This window comes from Rhipicephalus microplus, chromosome 2, assembly GCF_043290135.1.
Source record: "Rhipicephalus microplus isolate Deutch F79 chromosome 2, USDA_Rmic, whole genome shotgun sequence".
NCBI lineage: Eukaryota > Metazoa > Arthropoda > Arachnida > Ixodida > Ixodidae > Rhipicephalus > Rhipicephalus microplus.
The window spans coordinates 257,162,026-257,183,505 of NC_134701.1; the positions used below are offsets into that span (position 1 = coordinate 257,162,026).

At 44.3% G+C, this 21,480-nt stretch overlaps 1 protein-coding gene across 2 annotated transcripts in view; it reads right to left on the reverse strand.

Moving 5' to 3' along the window:
• LOC119170077 (cell adhesion molecule Dscam1-like) overlaps positions 1-21,480 on the reverse strand; it is a 295,537-nt gene that overhangs the window by 147,572 nt on the left and 126,485 nt on the right. For both annotated transcript variants that reach the window (XM_037421113.2, XM_075880186.1), the window contains exon 3: positions 6,458-6,622. In XM_037421113.2, the coding sequence (XP_037277010.2) occupies positions 6,458-6,622 (165 nt within the window). The remainder of the gene's footprint in view (positions 1-6,457; positions 6,623-21,480) is intronic.

Here is a 21,480-nt window from a genome sequence, read left to right on the forward strand (position 1 = left end):
AGCCAACACATCGGAGGTACAGAACAATCTAAAGATGTATAACCATAAGCGACGATATCAAGAACATCATCATCATCATTATCATCATCATCACCATCATCATTATCAGCCTACGTCCACTGCAGGGCAAAGGCCTCTCCCATGATTCACCAATTAACCTGGTCTCGTGCTTCTGCTGCCACGTTATACCTGCCAGCTTGTAAATTATAATTGGCCCACTCAACTTGTTGTTTCCATTCATGCGTTTGTCTTCTCTGGGAATCCAGTGAGTTACCCTTAATGACCAGTGGCTAGCCTTTCTACGTGCTACGTGCCCGGCCCATGTCCATTTCTCCTTCATTTGAACTGTGATACTCTTTATCCCGGTTTGTTCCCGGACCCACTCTCCTCTCTTCTTGTCTATTAATGTTACACCTATCATCTTCCTTTCCATCGTTCGCTGTGTTTTCCTCAATTTAAGCTGAACCCTCTTTGTGAGCCTTCAAGTTTATGCTTTGTAGGTAAATACCGGCAAGATGCAGCTGTTCTATACCTTTCTCTAAAGGGCTAGTGGCAGATTAGCCTTCACGATTCCAGAATGCCTGCTGAATGTGATGCACCCCATCCTTATTCTTCTAGTTATTTCACTCTCATGGTTCGAATTTGTGATTACTACCCGTCATAAGCAGACATATTCCTCCGTACCTTTCAGCGTCTCTTCAGCTATCGCAAAGTGCTGTTTTATGCCTAGAATGGTGCACATTACTTTATTATTGCTCATATTATATTCAGAACTGATCTGCTGCTTCCCGTATTCAGTTCGGTAATCTTGATCTGTGATTCGTCCTCTGAGTTACTCATCAAGTCAGTGTGATCAGCGAATAACAGGTTTCAGATTTTTTATTGGTACGAATACAAGAATGTGACATGTGTTTAGTATACAGAAGGAGGTGCCAAAGTCAAAGACTGTATCGGGATCTCCTTAGGTTACTAAGATACTCTTAGGTTAGGTAAGATCTTAGGTTACTAAGATACTCTCCAATAACGTTTATTTCTAACTCTTCTCGATCTATAGGGTTCTGAAAACCATCTGTAAACACGTGGTGAATAGCATTAGAGAGATCATGTCTCCCTGTCTTACACCCTTATTTGTTGAGATTCTATCGCTTCCTTTATGAAGAACTATGATGTCTGTAGATTCACTGTGGATTTCTTCCAATATCTTAAGGTTGGGTTCATCGATGCCCTGATTCTGTAGTGCCTGCATTACTGCTGATGTCTCGACCGAGTCAAACGCTTTCTCGTAATCTATGAAAGCTAGGTATACGGGTTAGTTGTATTCCGCTCATTTCTCTATCACCTGATTGATAGTATGAATATGGTATATTGTGGATTAGCCTGTACAAATTCCTTTTTGGTCTCTTGGTTGATTTAACTCTAATATCGTCTTGTATCCTTAGCTACTAACTCTGTAAATAGTTTGTAGACAACGAATAGTAAGCTGATGGGCTTGTAATTTTTCAAGTCCTTGACGTCTCTTTTCTTAAAAATTAAATTGATGTTGGCGTCCTTCTAGTATTATTGTACCCTTCCCATCAAGGTACACTTTACAAATGAAATGGTCAGTTTTTTAACGCCAATTTTCCGTCATCTTTCGGCAGGTCTATTGTTACCTCATCCTGACTAGTGGCTTTGTCTCTTTACATTCTTTCTAGAGCTTTCCTTAGTTCCCCTGACGTTACTGGTACTATGTAGAAGTTCTCTAGGCTAACATTGCTTCTTGCGATATCATCATGATTATTTCGGATTCTGTACACAGCTCTCTGTAGAACTCCTCCGCTATCTTAACTATCGTATCCACATTGGTTAGGGCATGCCTTCCTTTTCCGTTAACGCATATATACAATTTTCGCCTATGCACGAATTTACCATAGCAGCTTTAAGGCTTTTGCCGCTTTTTACAGCCAGGTCAATTATCTTCATGTTAAACCTTCTCATGTCGGCTACTTTGCGCCTATTGATTAACTTTGAAAGCTTTACTAGCTCTAGATTGTCAGTTGCATTTGAGGTTTTTATGATTTGCCATCTCCTAATCGAATTTTTTGTTTCCTGAGATATTTTTCCAGTGTCCTCTCTAGTAAATGTACCTCCAACTTACATATAACAATTGTTGATGACACTAGTAAGATTATCATTAATTGTGTCAACGCTTACTTTGGTTACCTATTTTAGAGCCTCGAATGTGTTCTCAACCAAACTCTCAAACCCTGTACTTTCCCTGTGAAGTACAACCAACGATGATGGTCATGTACAGGTGACAGAGTGCCTGACAAATTCGCGCAATGTATACAAATAGCATTGTGGGATGCGCTATGTTTCGGCAATAAACTCAGCCTCATTTGCGCGTGTATGTTCTTGTGAAAGTAGAAGGTTGGTTTGTCGACTTTGTTACGTGCGAGAGAATATACGATCAGACTACAACAGTACATAAGTGCTGGCAAAGAAGAAGGCATCACGTCCGCATTGTCTGCCGAGGAGCTTCATTGTATTTGGAATAAGTGACTCATTTCCCGCGAAGGCGCTTCGCCCCGCCAACCACGCGTTCTAGCTGCAAGCCGGCCATCAAGGGGCCTTTTTGCTCACACGCACAAATTGCTAGCTGCGGAAATGGAGGAACGCCTCACGAGAAAATCCGGGAGGTTGTCATTGGGCCAGTGAGCCACTGCCTTCCCAATTTCATCTGCCCCGTCCCGTGCTGTGGCTAGACGTTTCCGGTTCTCGAGCTAACGTCCGCAGTCGCGTCTCTCTTTGAGCACTCTGCAGCAGGGCGGCACTCTTTCAGTTGAGCTTTGCCAGAATAGAAGAGGCTTCCACATAGGCCGGGTAATGAGGAACGATGACGTTGTCAGCTCTAAATAAGTTAAGGGGAAGTCTACGTTGCTGGAACGATGCGCGTTGTACTTCTCACGTACTAACTAGACGGCCAATCTTAGTGTGCGTGCCATACTTGTGTACCATCTACTTGCTACGGATGCCTCGCAATTACATTTTTGAGCTCAGAACACCAAACAAAGTTTTTCTTTTTAACTTGCTACTCAGTGCACAAGGAACAATACTTTTGCAATGTCAGCGAAAGAGCTTTTTGAGAGAAACACACCACGCCATTCTGCCATGTTAAGCGTCATTTCTTTTCTAAACTGAAAGATAATTAGTGCAAAAAAAAAAGAAAATGTAGCCCTAAGAGACGAGCACTATGTCAGAAGGCCGCCAACAGCGTTATTCCGTGTTCCCGTGCATCCTCATTTTCACTCGGTCTTGCAGTGTATTGGTCGTACTGCTATCTATTTTAGTCCTATAGTTATTGCTTACGCGACACTGAAGGAAACTAAAACTTGGTGTTGAGAAGCGGTGCACTCTTTAGACTACGTTCCCTTTAACTCGCTGAAACAATATAAGTTCTATTTTGGGACTGTCATAACAGCCTGGACATCCCATTCCAACCCTTTACATAACGAAGTTCTAATCACAGAAAACTTTTCGTTTAAAAAATTCAGCCCCGACGGCTAACTTGATTTGTCGCCTGTTTTCGCGGTCTCCACAAAGACGTCGCTTTTTTTTTAATCAGGCTGTTGTCTAGTATTCTCTCCCACTTGCTTGTCATCCCGTCATTAAGAAAGCGACGTTTTCTCGGATGCTGCGCTTTTAAACATCCGCCGTTAGTAGAGTTTGTGACGCCCACTATGCTTTAGGAAGAATTCAAAAAGAACACACACTCAAGTCCAGAGGGAAGACTTATCTTTTGTCAGCGCTTTCGTTAAAGCATGTGCTTTGACCAAAGTAACTGAAGGAACCGAGTGTCTAATCAGTGGGTTGAGGAATGTCTGTGAAGTAGTATACGGCTGCTGCAAAAGACGGGTGATGATGGTGCTACTCGAAAGTTATGGAAGAGCTCTCAATAGCGCGTGTCTAGAACACTTAGTCCCTTCGTGGGAAAAAAAGTTGCGAGTTCTCCAGTACATTTCGGTACTTTATTTTTCACCCATTGTCTGGTGGCATGTCGTCAACAGTATCGCTGGTGGCGTTCACTTTTTTGTATAGGGGCTCGAAACTTTCTTCTCTCTTCTATCATCACGCTTTCTCAAACTCATAGCCGGCACCCCTTTTCTTGCTTTCCTTGCCGTCCAACCAACGGTATAGTATAGGAAGTGAGTCATCAAGCAGTCATTCCTCGCCTCCTCTATTTAGTGGCGTCACAGCATCAAGAAAGGCATCTGCGAGTGATCGCTCTCGTTTGGCCCGACGGGTTCTCCTCCAGCAAAAAGCCCACCACGAAGCTCACTATGATGAGCTGTCTTTGGCTTCAATACAACCACCCTAAACGTGCGCTTCTCCCCTTTTAGTGAGCACACCACTCAATCTCTTTCTCTTGCTATCACGTACTTTTGCCCTTTCTTCCACATGCTTATTCCTGTCTTTTACTTTCAGTAAACTCCAAGTTCACTCCCACTTTACTCCCCATTCAATGCCATTTTGTTTCGCTCCTTGCTCTGTTACCTCTCTGATTTCTATTTTATACCTCGCCACGTCGAGTTAACTCCCAATAAGACCCTATTTTGCGCCCCTTTTGACTGTGTCACATCCCTGCGCGCTCCTTCAGAAAGATGGAAATGCTCCCTCGATGCGACTCCATGCCCCAGCACCAGCCCGTGTGCCAACACCACTTCTTCCTGTCTTAATATACTGATGAACAGTCCCCAATGGGTCCTCAACCATCGCGTCTGGATCGAGAGCGTTTGTACGCCAGCCGATGTTATCGGTTCTCAAAGAAGCTGGCCAGTTAAGGAGGTGGCAGTGTATTCTTCATCGTCGCTACCGCACCCTCCACTTGCTTCAGCGATGCGGAATCGTGATTATCTCCAGCCTCTCTAAATTCTACCATTAGAGCCCATGTGGGAGGTATTAAGGCTTTTCCCGGCGTGAATTATGCAGCTCAGAGGTCTCTAATTGGGTTCTGCAGCCAAGTGCTGACGACTTCCTGCTTGCTAGCACCAGGTGTGTGCTTCGCCAGCTTGAAAACCGAACAGACGGCCACCGGGTGTGGCTCACTTCATAAACAGGTGCGCCGTGTAATGCCTTATATTTAACGCTTATCTGGTTTCGTTTTAGTAATTTGATTATACCCCGGAAGAGTGCTTTCTTGCGAGCCTTGATTTGCTGAATGTGGAATTATGAAGATTCAGAGTGGGGGGCGAACTTCGTAAATTTAAGTTCTTGTAGTACTACGTTGTTGTGAACCATGGTGAATAGTCAACTGTGGTTTGAGAATCAGTGTTGACATTCACCTGCAGTACGTGATTTTCTGGCTTACACAGGGAGAAGAAAAAAAAATTACACCAACTCTTCCCGAAGGAAACCATGTGTAGATGCGAAGCAGTTGGCGCTAACGCTTACACTAGCGGCGGCGTTACGCTGGAGAGAAACGCAGGGAGGCTGAAAGCACGTAGTGATGGAACAGTGTTTCTTACTGGAACGTGCCAATTGCTTCTAATGGGCAGTGTAAGAAAGAAGACTCCGACGAAACATGGAGACCCGCAGTTCGTTTTTTTTGTTAATGCGGACGTTGCGAATTTTTATTGTTCAACAACGCACAGGATAAATCACACACTGACACTACGTTGGAGGTCTAGACCCAGTCTCTATATATACGGGGTGGTCAGTGAACGGTTGTGGAGTGCGAGCAGCCAGTTTTCTTTTTTTTTCAATCAAGAAACTCACAAGCAGAGGCTGCCTGCGTCGGCGTTACGAGGAAAGAGAGTGGGGAGCATAAACGCAGCAGAAAGAAATGCCTTGAGGAGAGGAGTGAGCGAGCGTAGTTACCAGGCGGGCACACACTCTGCCTCGGCATTGCGAAGCGTAGGAGGGCGCACCGTTCGGGAGGAGAGATGTTAGGAGACACGCATGCGCTGTAAAGATGGTCACGCCACAGACCAGATTGAGCTCGATCCTAAGCTGCTTCGCAACTCAAAAATATACTTTTGGACGCAAGCTCCATTAACCAGGCGTTACAGGAGTTCCACGAGGGCACTGCAAGGATACGCAACACCAGAGCTAAACTGTGTAATTTTGAATAGTTTTGGGTCGCTGTTGAACTCGCGTTCCCTGTTTTTCACTACTGTTGGATGGCTTTGACTACTGTTAGTTAATGTCTTCTATAGATAGCATAAGCACTCCATGTCTGCGCACCCGCAACATTTACTCGCACGAATGTAGAACATACTTTTGTTTTGGAGTCGCGACTTATGAAATTATGTTAGTGTGGGTTACTACTGAGTGAGCATGCGTCTTTTCTGTATATGTGATTGCGTTCTCTAATGTCTTTCCTGGCACTGTTCTGATACTCCTGAAAGTCTACGTAGAAAGAACCGCACGCCAGCTCACGAGCTCACACAAAGTTTAGGCATGCGGAGTTTTGATTTACCTGAGTTTATTCCCGGTTTAATGACGTTGCCGCTGGGCTCTTCAATCCACGACGTCACGGTGACGTAGTCAGTGACGTATCCCGGCACTTGACACCTCATTACTGCTGTGTTGCCGGAGATGACGAATTCGTCGTACACTTCGGCCGCGTACTTTTGGCGCACCACTGGAAAAGAAATGAAAGGAGAAAGTTTAAGCGTATGCCTCTTGTTAGATGCCTTTATTTTTAACTGTCACAAACAAAATAGGGGGGGTGGGGGTAGAAGGAAAGCACTATATGGAGGCAACCAAAGTATGACTGCGATATTTTGAATTCAAAGTTACGTATAATCACCACTGCAACATTGTAGCGTCTACGTTAGGGCAAGTGTTGTCAATACATGGTTTAATTCAATGAATGTGAATGTCGAATTGGCTTGTAATGAGAAATGCTATTAATTGGCCAAGCTCTAGTGCAAAGTCATTGTCTTTTGAGTGCGGTGTTGGAGGCCTGTTTGTTTGTTTATTGCAATACCTATTTATTTGTTTTATTTATTTATAATACCCTCAGGGCCAAAAAGGCATTAAAGAGGGGACTGGGTAAATACATAAAAATACAAATAAAGCATTACAATAAAATATTTAGATAGTATCAACATTTCTGCAGAATGTACAAAAATAGTTATTTACGAAATATAAAAAACAGAAGCAATAAGCATAGGTAACAGATTTTCTTGGTTATACAATGGTAGCTAATGCTTCGTGAAAAAGTTTGAAGTCAGTGATGGTTGCGACTTTCTAGGGCAGGTGGTTCCAATCATGAGATGTGCGGGGAATAAATGGCTGAAAAAAAGACTTAGTGTGACATGATGCGATTCCTACCTTATTGCGATGATCAACACGGTTTGAGATGTACAGAGGCTGGATTATCAGGTCCTTCTGAAGTGTAGGGTGATAGAAAACTTTATGAAACAGTGAAAGACGGGCGATTTTTTGTCGGTGAGCCAATGAAACAAGTGATAAATTATTTTTCATTGAAGTAATACTTGCAGTGCGGTTGTAGGTAGAGAGGATGAACTTAGCAGAGTTATTTCGTACTAGTTCAAGAGAGGTGATGAGATTAGCATGACTTGGATCCCATATGGCAGATGCATGCTCGAGTTTAGGGCGTATGAGAGACTTATATAGTATTAGGTTTAAGGAAGACGGTGCTTTGGAGAAGTTACGTCGTAAGTAGCCGAGCATGCGATTAGCATTGTTAAATACATACTCTGCAAGAGTTGTCCAACTTAAGTTATTTGTGATGTGCATGACAAGATATTTATAAGACAAGACGGAATCTAAGAGAATGTTGTTTAGATGGTAGGTGTTATGATTCGAGTTAGTTCTTGATACGTGCATTATCTTACATTTCTTAATATTGAGTTCCATTAACCAGATATCGCACCAATTAAATATATTATTTAGGGCAGTTTGAAGTGTTTTAGTATCATTAACATTGATAATTTCACGGTAAATAACTCAGTCATCTGCTGCGAACAGATGTATGTTAGAAGTTATTGAAGAAGTTACATCAATATATATATATATATATGTGTGTGTGTGTGTGTGTGTGCGTGTGTGTGTGTGTGTGTGTGTGTGTGTGTGTGTGTGTGCGTGACGAACCACACGAGAACGGTGTGGTGCAATGGTAGATAAGGAGGAAGACGAAGACAAATAAATGGTTCATCGTACAGCCATCACGCCTCCTGCGTCACACTAGTCGACAGGATGTACCGTGCCCTTCATCATAGCCACATCCAAGAAAGTCATCAACATCCCGAAGTACTCGGGAGCATCTACGGACGTCCCCTTTGACAAGTGGCTCCGACTCTTTGAGGTGAGGACTGCGGCCGCAGCACGGACGGAGCGAGACAAGCTGTGCTACTTCTCCGATTACCTTGAAGGTGAGGCTTTCCGATGGTTTCTCACCGAGGTTTTCGACACAGACGCGTCTTGGGAGAGCTTATGTGAACGCATGAAAGGACGCTTTAGGAGCGGCGTCACGAATCCTTTTCGCCAATTCATTCATTGCCGGTTGCGAACAGGCCAGAGCTTGAAGGAATACTATAATGAAAAAATGTCTCTCGGACGCCTCGCCGACCTGAAGGACACGCACCTTATATCAGGGCTCATCGACGGCCTTCCTGCGCATATGGAGATGGCGCTTGCTGGGCTTACCTCGTCTACACCAGAGGCATGGCTTACAGCTGCACTTCGTGTAGAGTCAATCATGCAGAGAATGAAGTTACATCGCTTTCCATCAGCTCGGAATACACAGATTAACGTAACAAGTGACAGAACTAGTCAGCGTCCACGTAATTCCCCGGTACGAACACCCGTGCGTGAGTGCAAACACTGCGCGATAGATGGCTTACCCCGACAGATGCACTGGCATAATGAATGCCCACGACGCGCAAGCATTTCCGCCCTCTCCACCAACCAGGGAAACGAAGAAGGTGACCCAGAGTTCATGTAATTCAGTTTGATGCTCTCATTAACGGGTACCCTGTCAGCGCTACACTTGATACCGGAGCTACTATTACCTGTATCAACGAAGCAGTGCTGAAGGCACTTCACCTGCAAATAATGAGGAATTCATGCATCTCAGTTCAACAAGTCTCATCATCTACCAAAACTTTGGGTCGCGTTAATCTAAAGGCACAGTTAGGAAAAGTGACAAGAAAAATTCAGGCTCATGTTCTACAAGGCATGAAGAGCAACTTACTTCTTGGCTTGAATAGTGCTTGCCTCTTTAACTTGTCGCTGGACCTTGACACTATGACTCTACGCCAAAGGAAAGACATCCTCCATTCTCGTACATAGAACCAAACCACGGTTAACAAGCGCGCGTCTTTGCAAGGTGTTGAATTTGGTGATGTAATACATCTAAATAAAACTCAACAGTTGGCATTGAACCAGCTTATTCACAAGTACGATGACATTTTTTCCAAGTCACAGACAGACATTGGGTGCATCAACGGCGAAATGCATCGCATTCATCTCAACAACATTGTTCCCATTCGTAGAGCTCCCTATTGATGCTCAGAAACTGACAGCGTTGAAATGGACAGACAGATCAATGAGCTTCTCAAGCAAGGTGTCATACGACTATCTACCTCCCCATACGCTGCGCCAGCACTTCTGGCAGAGAAAAAAGGGGAAGGACGCTTGCGCTTCTGCATCGACTACCGCAAGCTGAACGAATTGACGGTGCCTGATTATCAGCCCATCCCTCGCATCGATGACGTTCTCGATTCCCTGGGGAAATCTACGTACTTCTGGACATTAGACATAACGTCAGGTTACTGGCACGTGAAGATTCACCCTGATGACACTTCGAAAACGGCGTTTGTCACACGTACCGGTCACTACGAGTGGCTCGTCATGCCTTTTGACCTTCGGAATGCTCCGGCCACCTTCGAACGGGCTGTCAAATTCGTAATGGCAAAACACCGTTTGCAGAACGTCACGAATTACTTCGATGACATTGTTGTCTACTCTGACACGTTTCCAGACCATCTAAGGCATCTGGAGGGCGTTTTGAAAGCTTTCAAAAGTGAAGGCGTCAAGCTGAAATTAAAGAAATGTCAATTCGCTCGAACCTCCATTGAGTACCTGGGACACAAGGTTTCGCATGGCACCGTCACTCCAAAGCAAAGCAACGTGGACGCAATCCTACGGTTTCCGACACCATCACGCCCTAAAGAGTTGCAGCGTTTTCTCGGCACTGTCAATGTTTACCGGCGATACACCGACCACTTCAGTCAAATCGCTCACCCACTGACGCGCCTTCTCAGCAAAGACGCCACCTGGAACTGGGATGCGGAGTGTGAACTGGCTTTCACTCAGCTCAAGAAATGCGTGACAGAAGAGCCAATCCTTAACATCTACGATGCCACTAAGCCTTGTGTGCGATACTGCGATGCATCCAACAGAGGTATCGGCGCCGTCTTGAAGCAGGCTGATGATGAAGGTAGAGAGCACCCAATCGCATACCATTCACGGAAGTTACTAAAACACGAAATTAATTACGCCATCACAGAACTCGAATGTTTGGCAATTATTGACGCCATCGATAAATGGCACTGCTACCTACACGGGAAACCTTTCACTGTGATCACAGATCACGCAGCGTTGCAATGGCTTAAAAGCATCAAGAATCCCCGAGGCCGACTTTTCCGATGGTCCCTAAAACTCTCCATGTACGACGTGAACATCAAACACCAAAAGGGCATTGACAACATTGAAGCTGATGCACTATCTCGAAGCCCGGTAGTTCAACTTCTATCTGCTGAGCAACTGCGAGAGCATGACAACGACAAACCACCTGGTTTATGGCACGAGTGCTGTTTATATACATGTGCATATCAGTAAGATACAAATATGGAAACTGGCATGAAAGGCCAGCATGAAAGGCCAGGACCCACGGCCGAAACGTCAATAAAATAACTTCGTACGTGCGTCTTCTCTCGTATACGAATAATCTTTCCCGGACCCCAGCATCACTTTTGTTTTTGGTATACTGAAACAATGGCTCCGGAGCAGACCACGTCGAAGCACATTTACTGGAGGTACCCAAAGAATGTACCATCTATGACAGTCGTAGGAGACTCTCAGACGAAGCACATTCATCAGTACTTCGATCCAGCGCTGGCTGATACTCCAGCATTTGTGTCCCAGTGCGGTGCCTTAATCACTGACGTGCCAGCTCTATTAGATTTCGTGCCTCGGAACACCACTAGAATCGTCCTACACGTAGGTACCAACGACCTACTTCGAGCCTCAGCACAGAAAGCTTTCGACAGCTACTGTAAGGTTATCAACCATATTGCCAAGGAACGACCTGAAGTCACCTTGATCTACACCACCCTCATCCTACCAAGGACCAGAAACCGCCGACGATGGCACCTCAGTGAAACTTTCGTGCGTTGCTTCAACCGTGAAGCGTGTTATTTCAACGCTCTGCTAAAGAATTTGTGTCGCCGCTCTCGACTGGTATCTTTCCTGGATCACGGCTTCGAATGGTTGCCTTCGCACCGCGTACTGGCCGCTGATGGCTCCATCCTAATTTTGAAGGGGTTTCGCTCATGGCGAGCCATATTCGGCACATTTATTACAAGCCATCCAGCGCAATGTCCTACTCCTGGTTGGACAGTGTGCCCACCGATCCACCTCAGCATCACGCAAGGAGGCCTACCGTTGGGCGCGAGTCGTCTGACACAGCACTGGTGACTGGCCAAACAAGAAGTTGTGCTTCCCCTCAGAAGCCACCATCGCCCCACGAGCGAGTGACGCAGGACTATCACAACATGGCTGCTTCCACAAGTTGCCCGACAGAATCCGCTACGAGAGGTTCGTCAATTGGACCTTCGCATTCAGCAAAGGACCCTCCAGATTCCTCAGCCAGTGGTCACCGCTACAAGCTTCGCAGCCATACCCAAACCGTGCGACAGGGACCTGCTGATTGACTACAGACTTTGTCACCCGGTAAAAAACACTTCTTGCCTCTGTTCAAAACAATTTTTAAGGTTACGGAAAGTTGTAGAAAAACGTGTTCGCAACGACCTAGATGTAGATACTTTGAACACCTACTTAACCGCGTCTGTTGCACCTAAGGGTCTACGTATCATTGTGAAACCAGCCCTATCTAACATGTCTCGACAAAATATAGATAGAGGGGACGACATATTAAGAAATGCTTCGCTACAACTCACTCGAGTTACCCTTGATCATTATCGTTCTTCAAGCATAAAAATCTTGCACCAACAAAATCAAATGTCAGCAAATTTAAGCCTTTCGTCTAATGAATCCGCCGCACTAGAGGCATTCGCATATAAAAAGCATCGTGAAATTTACGCATTGAAAGTCAAGAAAATGTCGCGTGACGGTGTTTGGTGCCCTAGCCAGAACAATGCATGCAATTACGTCCCTTTGCAAGCGAATCCGGTACAAGCTTACCCCGATACTTCTTTGTCACCTTGATTGATTGATAAGTGGGGTTTAACGTCCCAAAACCACTATATGATTATGAGAGACGCCGTAGTTGAGGGCTCCGGAAATTTAGACTACCTGGGGTTCTTTAACGTGCACCCAAATCTGAGCACACGGGCCTACAACATTTCCGCCTCCATCGGAAATGCAGCCGCCGCAGCCGGGATTCAAACCCGCGCCCTGCGTGTAAGCAGCGGAGTGCCTTAGCCACTAGACCACCGCGGCGGGGCTCTTTGTCACCTTCCATTGACAAACATATCGTCAAGGAGCAGAACAATATAGTAAATATTTCGGACATTGTAATAACTGCTGAGGAGCGCAGTGTTCTGTGCCGCGGTCTTAATTTCTGTCCTGCCACAGGCGGACACAGTGAATTTCAATTACTGAAAGACTTGGATAATTTTGCCCGCAACTTACGCTTGCGCGAGTTTTTTCATGACCGGCAAAATACAAATGATTCCACCAGCGCATTACCTTCTGGAAAACGTTGGGTACCTCCCTCACAACGAGACAGATGCTTAGATATGTATACCAAAGCTGTACAACGAGACGTACTACAGTCGTATCGAAAGCAAACGCCGTTTCGCCGTAATCTAACCGCCAGTGAAATGAAAGCATTAAATGCCTTGTCCTGTCGCAATGACATTGTCGTCAAGCCTGCGGACAAAGGTGGGGCTGTTGTCGTAATGAACAAGTCTGATTACGAAGCAGAGGCCCAAAGACAGCTCGCAGACACGAGTTTTTACAAGCGTCTGGATCACGACCCCACTGAACAATTTAAATCTCTTGTCCAGAGCACTTTGCTAGAGCTTCGGGAAAACAAAAAGGTGCCTGACAATGCGATTCATTCTCTTATTCCCCTAACTCCTGTTCCTGTTCGTTTTTACCCTTTGCCTAAAATACACAAGATAAACAACCCCGGCCGTCCCATTATTTCAGGTATAGGTACTGTCACAGAAAAATTGTCCAGCTATGTCGATTCTCTGATCAGTAGTATCCCAGCATCGCTTCCGTCTTACGTAAGGAACACTACCGACTTTGTTTCTGGTATAATTGATGTGATTGTTCCTCAAGGTTCCTTTTTGGTCACGCTATACGTAGCGCCTTTATACACCAACATTCCGCATGTTGACGAAATAGCGGCAGTCGCCAGGTCCTATGAAGCAGCATAACCGGGTAGATTTATCGACAGCAACACATTAGCAGTATTGCTCAGGCTCATTTTAGAGCTAAATAACTTTCAATTTGAAGGGCAACACTATGTCCAAGTTAGCGGCACGTCAATGGGTACGCGTATTGGACCCAACTACGCCAATATATTCATGGGCCAGCTTGAAAGTGAATTTTTGCAAACCCGCGCGCTGAAACCTTTTTATTATAAACGTTACATTGATGACATTTTCCTTATTTGGCCGCATGGTGAACAGGAGTTGCTTTCCTTCATATCTGACTTTAATGATGCCCATCCATCAATATCATTTTCTCATACCTATTCCACATCGACGCTTAGTTTTCTTGATGTAAGCATTTCGATTGTAAATGATAAGCTATCCACTGCTCTATACAGGAAGCCTACAGACCGGCAACAGTATTTGCACTTTGACAGTAGCCACGTGAAACATTGCAAAACTAGCATCCCTTACAGTCAGGCCTTACGCTTTAAAAGAATCTGCTCAGAGCAATCAGAGTTTCAGAAAAATTGCAGAACACTAAAGGATGCTCTAGTCAAACAAAATTATCCGCCGCAATTAATTGACGACGCAAAAAAACGTGCCGACATGCATAATCGTAGAACACTGTTGCGCGCTGCTAAAAACTTGACTCCCTCAACGCAGACAAACTTAGTCCTTACCCATTCTGCGTCAGTTCCGCGTGTTTCGAATGTGCTGAGAAAGCACCACAATATTCTAATGCAAAGTGAACGCTTAAGAAACATTTTCACCGAACCACCTAAAGCAGTGTATCGCAAAGCTAAAACTATTCGAGACATACTCTCATCGTCATAATCGTCGAAAGCAGACAGTCCTGACACGATCGGGTGCCATCCTTGCCAAAAACCGCGATGCAAAGTATGCCCTTACATGCGCACATGCCAAAAGGTCACCAGTACTGGTTCCAACTTTTCCTTAAAAATCAAAGGCAATCTTGACTGCAATTCTAAGAACGTGATATACATGATAGAATGTGCGCTATGTGAAATACAATACATTGGTCAAACAGAAGGGCCTTTTATACTGCGTTTTTACAACCGTAAATCTCATGCTAACACCTTGCCCCACTTTCCCATTTCAAGGCACGTGCACCTCCTTGGCCACTCTTTTGAAAACCTACAGGTCACATTACTAGAAACTGGTTTCCGCACAAATTATGATAGAGAAGCCCGAGAATCATTCCTCATCTATAAGTTCAACACCGTCGCATGTGGTCTGAATGAAAACGTAGGAAAACTTAGTTGCCTATCTGCGTAACTTGTATCACCCTGTCCATCTTTTTTCAACCTTGCTAAGCAAGTCGCACTACATTGTCTGTATCCGTTGATTACGTAGCAGTTTTGTAACGTCTTTGTCATTTTTATTAGTATTTTATAGTTTTTTCTTTTTTTTTTCTCTTGCTTTACCGGTCGGACTACTCTTCATGTTATGTGCTTTGTCTTTTATGCGTTTTATCTTTTATTTGTAAACAACGGGCTCGCGCATGGAAGCAATATCTTTTTACTCGTAGATTAGGTGCCCTTCATATTGTGTGACTTGCATATATATATATATGCCCACATATCGCCTTTCATGCCAGTTTTTATATTTGTATCTTACTGATATGCACATGTATATAAACAGCACTCGTGCCATAAACTGTATTTTGATGAAGGCCGGACCCACGGCCGAAACGTCAATAAAATAACTTCGTACGTGCGCCTTCTCTCGTATACGAATAATCTTTCTCGGACCCAGCATCACTTTTGTTTTTGGTATATATATATATATATATATATATATATATATATATATATATATATATATATATATATATATACTTCAATTTAAGCATAGGTCGATGTTGCGCAATGTTCCCTTCACTCCACCGCCTAAAAAGTTTAAGTGGTCCGAGAAAAACGAGGCGTCATATTTACGCCACTACAGCTTCACAATAACAGTATTTCACAATGTGACCTGCTTTAGTAAGTACCCCGAGCGAAATGACGCCTGGAACAGCGTGAGTTTGAAGCAAGAAATTCGCGAGTGAAACGTTTGACCCCTGCCACATTGTTTGCAAAAATAACCTCTGACTAGAAGTTTAGATGAAGGTTGTCGTAAGTTTTGAATCAGTTGTAGTATGCGTAGGATATCTGAACAGGTCTAGCCATTCTTTAGTTATAAGGAATCGGCTCTCGAAGTCTGTTTCTAACCATAAGATTAGAATCGCCATCAACAACATCCCAATCATATCCAGATCACCTCTCCTATCATCAACATACGACTACATTCATCATCACAACTTGAGGAATATATCAGTTATAAGACAGATACCGGGCTTTTATAATGTTGGGAACAGAAAGACAATTGGGCAAAATATTTAGTCTAAAAAAAGCGAAAGTTTCAGTTAACATACTACTGTCGTTTGTATGTGCTTTCAAATGCAGTTTCAAGGCTACTGAAATTTCAATTCTGTGATAGTGACAGTCATGCGTCCACAATAATAAGTAAACCAACCAGTCGCGTTACACTTTCTGCACTGTTTAAAATTTTTGTGGGCTGCTGGCTTGGATTCATGACTTTTCTTATATTGCGGATACCACCCGTTTGTAATCGAGTTGTTAAAGAAATTGGGGGACCCTTAAGCTTCGCCTTTCAGAGTTGAACGCGATAGCGAAATCCAGCCCCTAGTGCACCCTTCAACCACTAAGCGCATACTTACTCATATGTATGTTACATACACACGCACGCACACAAACACGCACACACTAGATTGGACCAGCGCGCGCTGGTTCGTTACAAAACCACCGAATGGTCTCGTTTTCGTCGTGAAACCTGTCGAAAAAAAAATGCGTTAAAGGGGCCGTGAAACACTTTTTCAAGTAACCATGGAGTGAATTCACTAGAAGAGCTTATTGCCTCACGAATTCAATGCCGCCAAATTTTAAGAATCCGGCCAGTGCGAGTGGAATTACAAAGGTTTCTCGCATGCTGCAATTCCATTATCTCTTCTCTCTTCGCGACGAAAGCACTGGAAGCTAAGCAGTGAGGGATAGCTGGGCAAAGAAACTACCATGCCTAGTAACCTTGAGCACTTTTTTTTTCTTCGAATGCGTGGCTTTTTCAGCGTGATCGCGCGCGCACGCGTGGACAAGTAGCAGCCTTCCGTGGCTGTCTCGGTAACTTGATTTTTCGGTCACAGACACACAGACGATCTTTCGCTCACAACCAACGGGGCCGACGCTGGCGGCGGGTTTTCTACGATACGAGCTCTTTAACGCTATCGCGTTAAAAATGAACAAGGGCTCCATGCGTCGAGGGTGCCACTTACACCAGGCAAAACAAAGCTGATGTTTACACTGATGTTGCTAAACAAGTGAGACAAGAGGATACGGGACGAAAAAAAAAAGATTTTGTAATATATTTTTACTACCAGTCACATTTTGTGCGCCAATTCTTCTACGATGACTCTCATCAGTACAGCCCGGAAAATTAGTAATCAAGTTCAATCTAGTGTTTCGGTGTACGCCTCGTCAAGGAGGTGACCATGAGAACACCCAAACGTAGGCTGCTAGAGATAGATAGATAGATAGATAGATAGATAGATAGATAGATAGATAGATAGATAGATAGATAGATAGATAGATAGATAGATAGATAGATAGACATACATACATACATACATACATACATACATACATACATACATACATACATACATACATACATACATACATACATACATACATACATACATACATACATACATACATACATACATACATACACACATACATACATACATACATACATACATACATACATACATACATACATAGATAGATAGATAGATAGATAGATAGATAGATAGATAGATAGATAGATAGATAGATAGATAGATAGATAGATAGATAGATATTGAGGCCAAAAAATGCTTGCAGTACGCAAAAAAGTGCTTCACCTTTCAAACCCATCAAACCTACCATCACCACACGCAAAACAGTTGCCATAACTTGCGATCCACATCACACAGATGGAACGAAACACACCCGTCACATTCAAGATTTCTGCATAATCAAAGCAAAAGCTGGCGCGCAAACAAACAAACAAACAAACAAACAAACAAGCAAACAAAGATAAACAGGTGAGTCGCGTACTGCATATTCTCCCTTTTTGCTCATTTTGCTTCGATTCGCGATATTCCTCGCGTACCGCTTTCCTCTAGGGTTTTTCTCGTAAGTACGGTGTAACGTGCGTGTCGGGACGCATGGAAGGGATACGGTAGAGTGGAGTGGGGGGGGGGGGGGGATCGGTTTTGGTCGATATGCATGCATTCCGCCGCAAATTTGCACGCGACTCAGTTTCCGCAGTACTGGCGCATATACAAGGGACGCCAGTACGTATAAGGCAAAGAATAACGTGCATGAATCAAAAAGGAGCATCAAGCTCAAGGAAAATTAAAGCAAAACGGGTCCCTGGTAGATGGTTGTGCTCTTGTGTGATAGCTCGAGGCTCCTCAAGATCGATTGCCGTTCTCATTTGTTTACAGAACACGGCGAGCCTTGCTCACGCGGAAATACGCTGGAGAGAAACGATAGATGGAAGCAGCAAAAGATGGCCAAACAATAGAAGGTGCATGGTGGGAGGAAGCTGCGACACGCCTCTTTAACGTAGGCATCTAAAAAGAAAGAAAGAAAAAAAAGAAAGAAAGGAAAAGAAAATACTATGATGGAAAGAAGAGAAGAAATAACACAGCAGACAAACAAAGAAGAAACGTAGAAAGAAGCAAAACGACAAAGCAGGAAAGAATAAAAGAAGCATAAATGGTTTAAAATAGGTGTGAATGGCGGCCGTTCATTCCCCCATGATTTTCATTGAAGTGCTTTCTGTTTGCTTCTCTCCGCGGTTTCAGCAAGGCTTCACAGGCCGGCCCATGCAGAAAAAATGCGAAAACACAAAAGGCGGTGAAGTTCGATAACGAGGAAAAGAACGCAGGAAGTGTCAATGGGTGCATACTTAAAGAAAAATATTAATATGAAAAAAAAAACGTGAGGGCGAAGACAAAACGGCTGCGAACAAACGCCCGGGTGCCGAAGAAAACCTTCGCGCACAGCTGCAATAGTATTCGCGGCAACATTAAGCTGACGCTAGGCGTCTTCTTCTCCCGCACTCTCCACGCCAGGCCTGTTCACGTATGCGCATACGCATTCCGCTCAACGCATCTTCAGACGCCTTAGTTCGGCGCTTGCTGCCGCGACTTTCCGCCAACTTTTGCTCCCTGGATTACTCCCTCAAGCCTCTGTTTTCGCCAATACCTTCCCCCGAAAAACAACGGAAGTACGGGAGGACGTACAAGAGGGAAATACGCAGGCACGCATGCTAGCGCAAGCGCTGCGTGCCACAACCTCGGACCCTCTCACCACATTGAGTTGCGTGTGTGGCCCGCATTGTAAAAAAAAAGACATGAATGGCCAAACTAAAACTTCTCTTCAAAGGCGTGTCTAGTTTTAGAGATGGCAGCCGTGCAGCGGCAGCAGGATCTGCAGTCCTGCATACACATGTATACATATATATTTATGTGCGGCGGGTTTCGGCACCTTTCTCTTTGTCTAGCACTGCTTTTTTTCAATGCCTTTTTGTCTTATTTGTTGGCCACTTCCGCAAAAAAGAACTAGGAAGGGAATGGAAGCCTCAAAAATCAAGACTTAACGCAGGCTCACTCATCGTCAGCTTTCTCCACGGAAAGAATCATTTCACACTGCGTTACGACTTCGATTGGCTTCTCCAGCTGCATTTCATAACGGGCCGCCAGCGGTCTACGAGTTAGGGAGCCTAGTATACCGAATGTATGTTCATGCGCTCGGACCATATTGAAGTAGGACTTAATGTGCGTGCGTGCGTGTATGTTTAGAAGGCGACGGGGTACAAGAGAGAGGTTTTTGGCCACAACGCGTTGCTGTGTTTGCGAGCCGAGCATTTTCAAATGGCGCCGGTGGATGTTGGGAGAAGACGGCAGCTGGTGAGTTTGCCACAGATAAGCTATAGCAGCGACGTATTCTTGCAAGCCTCTGAGAATATAAAAAAAGCGAAATGTTTTGTGGCTGTTCTGCTGTTGGCGTTGGGGGACGTCGCGGAATGTAATCTCTTTTATGCGTATGGTGGAGAACCGATACTCTGTACGCTTTTAGCTTTTTTTTTTGAGTTTATAATCTTGTTTTCTTTTTTTTTCTTGTTTTGACGGAAGCCATCACTGTACCGGCCATGGACTCGGACGCTGTATTTACGGCGCAGCTAGCGCAGCCGCAACGAGTCGTGATTCAAAATATCAGAATTGTATGGTTGTATTTTTGCGTAGGGACTATAAACTTTTTTCGCGACATCACGGACATCCATTGGTTGTATGTGGCCTATAGTCATTTACGGCCGACAGGTCACATTAAACTTGAAAGTATGTATAAAACTATTCTTCAGGTATGATTTTTTTTGGGACTGAGGATTTGTAGTCCTGCAGTTGAATACATAAGGCAGGAACACGAAAAGAATGAAGAGCTAGTGACATTAAATTTGTAGAGTGTGGCAAAACGAAACTAAAATGAAAATCTACTTTGAATAAGATCTGAGGTAAAGGCCTGTACTGTATCTAATTTCTTCGCTGCAGCCTTGAATCCTGGTCGCGATTCCTGCAGCGATGCGTCTCGTGGACGCAGCAGTAAATGTAGTTTTTTGTAAACAGGTTATTCGAGCGGGTAAAGTTAACTAAGAACTCTACAGTTAGGAGCCATTTGCCGCCTACGAGAACAGCCTCATCTCCCTAAAAACCACTTCACATGTTTATATTCAATTTTCTCATTGGCGTATTAGTATTATACTTCAGAATACCTATATGACCTTTGGTTACTTGTTTACTTGAACATGCCATTAACGCTCCTAGTTATGTTTCCCGGACCGCATACACATGTAAGTGCCAATAATGTATAACTGTCATCTGTTTAAAGCCACAGGCCAAATCGGATGAGGGCATCAAAGTATATATGAATTTCATTTAAAAAGAGAAAATGGTGATAAGGTTGAGTGAAAAGCATGGAGGTTAACCAGAATAGAATTTTCAGTTTGCTACCTTGCACTAGGGAAAGGGAAATGAGCATACATAGATAAGGAGGAAAAGTAGGGAAAGAAATGGTCCAAGAAAAGAAAATAGTGAACGCGCACAGGAGTGTGAAAGTCGTTTTGCCAGTCGGGAACCCAGAAACACCAGCAGCGTCTTCGTCGCTTGCTGGCTGGAAGTTCGAACCTTCCAGCACGGCAAAAATGACTGCTCCGAAAGCGGCTGCCCATCGAGCCGAGCTAACATTGCCGAAAGTTGTTCTCTTTTAGATATATGGTGAGGACAGTCAAAGAGAACGTGGGCAATGGTTTTCTCACTGCTAAACTGATGACACGTAGCACTGTCAGTCATCCCGATCCGCTTAGCAAAACTGTTCGTGAATGAAATTCTTAGCAACAAACGGCAGATTTCGGGCACCTTCCGCCACCTTGCGCGTCTCCACAGAACTCATTTGAATAAGGCACGAGCTTAGTGCCACAAACGGTTGGTTGTCTAGTCTCTCTTTCTTAACCCTTACGGTGCTATGTGGGTCCTTGCAGAACTCATATGCATTACTTGTGTCCATTTGCTTCGAGTTGTCGATGAATTCACCCTCGCGCTGCCAATTACTGGCTTCCTGGTTACCTAAATCGCAAGAGCGACCGGCCCAGAGAGGCGATGGTCTCGAGTTACCTTTCCGGACCAGGACGAATTTTTCGGCAACAAAGAAGCTTACTT